We start from the raw sequence: 7,692 nt of genomic DNA, 5'->3' as shown, positions 1-7,692 counted from the left end.
TGCTCTCCACCCTATGCTTCATGTTTGTGTCTCGAGTTGTGATCTCTCACCCCCTGACTCAGCACTGTATTAGTCAGAATTCTCTAGAGCAGTGGTTCTCAACTTTTCTAATGCTGTGACCCTTTAATGCTGTGGTTCTTGTGTTACGGTGGCCACAACCATAAAATTATTTTTGCTGTTGCTTCATAGCCTTAATTTTGCTACTATTATAAAACATAATACAAATATTTTTGAGTTGGAGGCTTGCCAAATGGGGCACAAACCCTGGTTTAGAACCGCACTGCTTTAAAGGAATAGAATTTACAGATTGCATCTATATGAGGGGATATATTAGAATGACTTACAGGCCAACTAACACAAAAATGGCTGTCTACTGATGGACGGTCCAAGAATTCAGTAGTTACTCAGTCCATGAGCTGATTTCTTAAGTGATCTTCAGCATATTTCAGAATCCTGAAGAAATAGGCTCTAATGCCAATGAAGAAATGGACTTGCTAGTGAGAGCAAGAGAAAGCACACAAAGAAAGGGCACGGTTCCTTAATTCATGTCCTTTATACAGGCTGCTAGCAGAAGGTGTGGTGCTGATTAACAATGTGTCTTCCAACCTGGGAAGATCTAAATTAAGGGAGTATTTCCTGCCTCAAAGATCTGCATTAGAAGTAGGTCTTCCCACTTCAAATGATTTAGTTAAGGCAAAATCTCTCACAGGTGCCTAGTCATTGTGTTTTAGTTAATTCTAGATGTTCTCAGGTTGACAAGGAATGATAGCCATCACAGTTACTGTTCCTTTCTGCCTGCTGCCATGTTCCCCACTGTGGTGGTCATGATCCCTAACCCTTTGAAGCTGTAAGCCCCAAATCAAACACTATTCTGAATCAAACAGTGTCTCAGTCATGGTGATTATCACAGTGTAATGGTCAGGATGGAAATGGCTCAGTTGGTTCATGGGCAGTAAGCAGCACTGTTAGTAGGTGGGACTTTGTTTGAGAAGGTTTGACATTGTAGAAGGAAGTGTGTCCTGAGCAGGGTCTTCAGGGTTTTAGTAGCTCCAGCCAGGCCTGTAGGCAAAGACTGCTCTTTAATTCCCAGCCACCTAGACCCAAAATAATCACATAGAAACAATATTAATTACAACACTGCTTGGTCTATTAGCTCAGGATTCTTATTAACTAACTCTTACATCTTAAATTTACCTATTTCTGTTATTTTGTATTGCAACAAGGTGGTGGCCTACCAGTAAGGTTCCTTACAGAGTCTGTCTCCTTCAGCAGCTACATGGCATCTCTCTGACTCTGCCTACTTTCTCTCTAGATCTCTTCCAACCTGGCTATATTCTGCCCTGCTATAGGCTGAAGAGCTTCTTTATTCACAGCATAAACAGGTGAATCCCACATCACAGACACTCTCTTCCTGCTGCCTGCTCACGCAAGGGCACAACTGTCTCTGCAACATGTCTGTCTTCAAGCTGCGATGATTCCAACTGTGATAAATACTACTGAACAAAACCTCTGAAATGTAAGACCAACCTAATTAAATGTTCTCCTTTATTTGTCCATCATCATGTGTATGATCATAGTATCTCTTCACAGCAATGGAAAACTAACTAAGGCAGATTACATACTTATATGCCACCACATGTGGTTTTCTGCCACTCAGAATCTGTCAGGAGCCGTTCCCCCCCCCCAAATTATTACAGGAACCATCGCCCTGGGGAGTCTGCAGAGAACCCCACTTCCCAATTGTATTAAGAACAGTTCTATTGACAGAGCCTACCCCACAACCAATTAGCTGTTAATAGAGAGCTATCTGTTAGCAGAACCCGCCCCATATTCTACACTATCTAGAGAACTAGGTGTGTCAACTTGTGACTTCCTGTCCTACGTGACCTGACTGAACGTAACCTCCTGGCCTACGCCCCACGAGGCAAGAGTCCAGGCCCCTGTGCCCCCCCCCCAATTCCTTATCCTATATAAGCTGTAATCCTGTCTCTAATAAACGGAGGCTCTGACAAACCTAGCATGGCCTCTTCCTCTCTCTTGCCCATTATCTTCCAGATAGCGCCTCTCCTGGACCCTGGAATAACTGATCAGCCAGGAAGGTTACACCCCTAGACTGAGTAACCCGCCAAGGCAGTCTCTAGAACAAAATCTCTGAAATGTAAGAACAACCTAATTAAATGCTCTCCTTTATTTGTCATCATCATGTGTATGATCAAAATATCTCTTCACAGCCATAGAAAACCAACTAAGGCAGATTACATACCTATATGCCACCACATGTGGTTTTCTGCCACTCAGAATCCATGCCAGGGTTCCAGGATTGCTGGTCATGCAGGGTACCAACTGAATCTCATTTCATTCTGAGCTCTACAAAATTTCAACTTCTAATTCAGGGGAGGCTGAGTCAATATCAGAGGTCTGTAATATGGAGCCTATAGAGACATTCTGGGGAGGGATTCCTGGAAGGGATGTAATGAATGTATCAGATCAGCACTGGGAAGAGGCCCTGCTCTGGGCAGCAACAGAACACCTAATCTGCAGGACACCCCTGGGCAGCTGGAGAGCCCCTGCAGCTTGCTAGTTTCCCTGCTGTGAGTGTGGGAAGTGTCTCTGCAGGGCTCTGCATGGGGCTCCTCCCATCCTGTCCCTGCTGGGTGGGAATCTTGATTGTGAGCAGATGGCCTGAACTACAACTTCCTCTCTGTTCTCATCCTGTAAGTGCCCAAGTCCAGCTCCAGAGGACACTGCAGTTCCCTGTCTTTACCTTGTCTTTCCTTCCCTTTGAGCCACACCTGGCCTGCAAAGAAAAACCCAGCCAGGCACTCAGGTGCAAGAGGAGCCCATGGTGAAGGCTTTTTTTCCATAGGGGCAGCTTTCCAGAGGATCAAGACATTTTTAGTTGATTGTAACATGAGTCTGAACAAGTAACCTGACAATTTCCTGTAGCACTCACTGTGTCCTAAATTTGGGGAAGGCAGAGCTGAATTAGGGGAACTGAATTCTTCTGATGGTAGAACCAGGTAACAATGTGGTAGCATCCCATTGGCTGGTAGTTATTTAGTTTCTCTTTCTCAGTTTCAGCCCTTAGTGTCTTAACTTTCATTTCTCTTCTGACTCAGCAGAGATCAGACTTAGGGAACTAGTCCTCAGGACACTGTGGCCTCAATTCGTTCCTCTCCACAGATTCAGGATCTCCTGGTTGGTGTCTGAAGTCCTGAGAGCAAATCTAGAGGGCAGAATTTGGAAGAAAACACTCCTTGTTCTGGTGAGTTTAATTTGAAACTGATAAGAGTCAGGAAAGAGGAACTGCTTGCTTCTGGCTGAGTGCTGGGTGGGGGGAGGGGGAAGGAGGAAGCACTAGAGGATGGTGTGGCCTTGACAAAGAAAACTTTCCAACAAAAGACCACAGACTCTATTTAGATTATAATTAAATGAATTTATTAATTACTGCTAGAAGGCCAACAACAGCCTTAAGAACAAATCAAAAGCTTGTCACACATGAACTGGAGGAGGGGTGTTTTAAGGTGGGCAGCTAATTACCTCATTTGTGTGGAATGTGTAGCTGAGTGAGAAACTGCTCATACTCCCTCAGCTGTGAGGAGCTCTCTCACACAGAGTAAGTGGGTTCCTGAAGCCAGAGGAAGCAGTTACTTTTTTCATAACACTTTTACAATTTGGTAGCAAGGAGTGAGTGTAGCCAGGAGCTTCTCTCTTTTAGGAATATAGAATGGATGTCTACACAAAATAGAGTTTTCCTTATCCATCATGTACCCCAGCCACAAAAGAAGCAACCTGTCTGCAGCTGTACTGTCTGAATCTAAAAAAACCTAGTTATCGTTCGTTGTTGTCTCTTTGAAAACTGATTTATTTTTCTGGAATGGGGGAACATTTGAAGGATGATATAGCAACTTAGTTCAGTGGAAACTATTAAGTATTGAATTACTGGTTTTTGGTTGTTCTCTACCATCAGGGCAATAAGCTAATCAAGCCGAATTAACAAGTCCAGGCTTAATAAATAGAGAGTGTGACTCTCAGGGAGGCAGATGGAAGAACATGGGGTAGGTCTGTCAGCCAGGTCTTAAATAGCCTATAGGTATGGTCTTGAGCAGCCCTGGGGGAGGGGCTGAACCTTAGTGGGCTTTCTAAGGGTCAAAGGGTCCCTTTAAGAGACAAGCTGGGAAGAGAGAGAGAGAGAGAGAGAGAGAGAGAGAGAGAGAGAGAGAAAGAGAGAAGCTCCACCCATTTCCATTTTCTTTCCTCTATTCTGAAGAGGCAAGCAGGTCTCTCTTTCTCTCCCAATAAACTACTCACCTAAGCTCTGTCTTTATTGTATATTTGTCTGTTCCTCTGTGGCTCTCACCCACTGCTAAGGTTCCTTCCACTCAGAATTATTACACTGGGCCTGTAGCCCAGGGTCTGTGTGACAACAGGTGGAGCTCAACCACTGAGTCACCCCTCCAGCCCTTTTACTGTGCTGCAAGTGCACCACTGCTGAGCTGTAGAGCCTTGAGATTGCCATCCTCTGGCATCGCCTGCCAAGAAGCCAGGTTTAGACGTCAGCACAACAGGCTCAGCTTCTTAATTTCCCTTTGGGTTCCTCACCCTTTGTGACTTTTCTATACTGGCTATTACATCCTGCATCTTTACTGAGCTCACTGGCTTTTCTTTCACCTGGAAAACAAACATGACTGGTTGGTGGTGGCAGAAGCCTCTAACCCAAATGCTAAGTAGACAGAGAGAAGTGGATCTCTATGAGTTTAAGGCCAGCCCGGAGTACAAAGTAAGTTCCTGAATGGCTATACTACACAAAGGAACCCTGTCTTGTATTTGTTTTTCTTCTTTTCCAGTATTGCTGGTACTTCCCCTGTCCTGCTGTGTTTACTAGAAATGACAACAATGAACACCATTGTTTTCAGCATGACTTTAAAAAAAAAGGTTTTCTTTCCATTGCCCTAAATTCGTTACTTAGCAGTGTGCTTTTCATGCATGGCTTTAAGATGAGGAAATTTATGTTTATACCTAAAAATAAACATTTGTAGGATTTTTATTCCTGAAACAATGGTCTGTGTTATCATATAGTTTCGAGCAAAGAATGGGAAGAGTTCCTTATCTTTCATTTGCTGATGAGCTGTGGGTTGCCCATTGGCTTTGTCTGCTGAACTAATATGACATGTTATCAAGTGAAATAAGTTTACTTTGAAGTATATTTTTTGATGTGATTTTAAACTCAGTATCCTTCTGGCCTTCATACATGGAGTCTCCCATCAACATCTTTGTTAAATTTCTAGACCATACTGTTGTGGAATATTACTTTAAAGTGTATTGGATTTTTTTCACTACTGCTTTTGTTAAGAATGAAAAAACATGTTACATTTGCTTTATTAAAATTAACCGAAGATCAAGAGGTTGAGATAGCAACTTGCTGACAGGAGGTGATAGGGAGTGACCTCATGTAGCAAGGATTCTTAAGTGTGGGTGGAGCAGAAAGACACACTGCTTTTGTGAGTAGGAAGTAAGGAGAAAGGGCTAGCTGAAATGGATTAATAAAAATGCTGCGGATCCCCGGCCATGGCAGGCAGCAGAAATGCTGCAGGTCCCCAAACAGTGGCAGCAGGCCATGTTGCAACAGGCAACAGGCCCTAAGAGCAGCCAGTCACAGGCAGGGACTGCTGCATGTCCCTCAGAGCCTCAAAGGTGGCTGGTCCAGGGCAGGGAGACACAGGCAGCGGCAGGCAAGAGTCAGAGACATGTATAGGCATGCCATGCAGAGTGAGGTTGGATATTTATTCAGTGAATTATAGAGGGAGAAGTTAGAAGGGGAGAAGAAAGGAGAGAGAGAGAGAAAGAGAGAGAGGAGACAGAAGGGGGAAGGGGAGAAGTAGGGAGAGGTAGGAGCTGCTTCTTTGAGAGGAAGATGGAAAAAAGGAAGGAGCTCAGGCTGGAAGCTGAAGATCAGCCTGCCACAATGGACAGGGGAGTGAGTGGGCGTGGCTTGTCTCTTAAAGAGACAAAACAGATCATTACACTAGGTATTGATTTTTCAGGCTCTCTGAAGGAGCAAAATTTCACCTCAGCCTTTGAATCCTGAGGTCATAGAGGGTAGAGATCTAGTTGAAGTTTACCTTAGTGGCCTTGAGAGAGCCTGTGAGGGAAGAGAATTTCTACAGCCTGCAGCCTTGTGCCCTTCAGACTGCTGGTAGCTGCCAGGTTGAGGTGCTATTAGGACAGCAGTTGCTTAAGGGGCAGCCACTGTATTTGAGGAAAAACATACAGGATAAATTCTCAACACTTACAGACACAAGATTCCTTAGAATCTGCAGTGTTTGGAGGAATAATTCCACACATCCAATGTTCTGGCTATCAATTCTGTCCTGGCTGTCAACTTTTTTCCTTTGGTAAACTCTAAGGAGTAGAGCAGGGTCCTCTGAAAGAGGTCTAAATAGCATCTAAAGGGGTGCTATTCATCCCCTTTTTTTTGTATTGAAGACAAATGAGCCTTGTAAGTGGCCATCACTATACATATAGTGCAGGGCTTATCTTAACCATTTATACAAACACAGATAATTGACTATGAGTTTTCAGGAGATGAGACTGTGTACACTCCATGTCAGCACCAGGCTTCTGTAAGAGACTTGTTAGCAGAGAATCAGAAGGTCACACTGACTGGTGCTGATGAAGGAGGAAGTACAGCAGGGGAGAAGTGAGTAGTTTGATGCTTGTAACACTGAAGATGTGATTTTGTCTTGGGAAAGAAAGGGAAGGACAGAAGGTTGGTCACATTAGGTTGATGGAAGGACACACCATCTTCCTGGTCTTCAGTGAAAGGAAATAACAATCTTATTTCTGAAATTAGTCATTTGGGATGAAACATAGTAGAGAACTTGAAAGTATGACAGCTTTCTTCTTTGCCATGTCTCTGAACATCTCTCCGCATCTCTCTTTTTTGCTCTTTTCCCTTATCATCGAGGACATTCATTATCTCTTCACGGTTCAGTGCTGAGTTTCTCTTTCTCACTTGTGCCCCTTCTCATCATCCCAGTCACACAGGTACCTGAGCAGAAGTGTCAGGAGTACGGACAGACATACTCAGCATCACAGCAACAATGGCCTCATCAGTCCTGGGGATGGTCAAGGAGGAGGTGACCTGTCCTATCTGTCTGGACCTCATGGTAGAGCCTGTGAGTGCAGATTGTGGTCACAGCTTCTGCCGAGCCTGCATCACACTGAACTATGAGTCCAGCAAAGACAAAGAAGGGGAGGGCATCTGCCCTGTGTGCCGAGTTAGTTACCTGTTTGGGAATCTGAGGCCTAATTGGCATGTGGCCAACATAGTGGAGAGGCTAACAGGTTTCAAGTCCAGCTCTGGGGAGGAGCAGAAGGTGAATGTCTGTGCAAAGCATGGAGAGAAACTCCAGCTCTTCTGTGAGAAGGACATGATGATTATCTGCTGGCTTTGTGAGAGATCTCAGGATCACCGTGGTCACCAAACAGCTCTCATTGAAGAGGTGGCCACTAAATACAAGGTAGGAAGTGGGAGGGTGTGGGACCCAGAACAGGAGACAGTAACAAATGGGAAATCTCCACTTGGTGTGTCTGGTCAATTACCTGGAGATCATAGACTCTAGGGTTGGTACATCATTCCATCATTTCCTACCTTTAGAGTCCTAAAAGGACATGATGATTTATTCCACT

General features: G+C 44.4%; 1 protein-coding gene across 1 annotated transcript in view; it reads left to right on the top strand.

Moving 5' to 3' along the window:
* Positions 1-3,147: 3,147 nt before the first annotated feature.
* Positions 3,148-7,692, top strand: part of LOC101994551 (tripartite motif-containing protein 30A-like) — a 33,708-nt gene continuing 29,163 nt past the window's right edge. The window contains exons 1-2 of the mRNA XM_005370243.3: positions 3,148-3,265; positions 7,040-7,523. Of these exons, the coding sequence (XP_005370300.1) occupies positions 7,104-7,523 (420 nt within the window). The 5' untranslated portion in view covers positions 3,148-3,265; positions 7,040-7,103. The remainder of the gene's footprint in view (positions 3,266-7,039; positions 7,524-7,692) is intronic.

Source organism: Microtus ochrogaster, unplaced genomic scaffold (assembly GCF_000317375.1).
Source record: "Microtus ochrogaster isolate Prairie Vole_2 unplaced genomic scaffold, MicOch1.0 UNK73, whole genome shotgun sequence".
NCBI classification, from domain to species: domain Eukaryota; kingdom Metazoa; phylum Chordata; class Mammalia; order Rodentia; family Cricetidae; genus Microtus; species Microtus ochrogaster.
The sequence above is the reverse complement of the archived record's forward strand: the minus strand, read 5'-3'. Positions and strand labels throughout refer to the sequence as shown.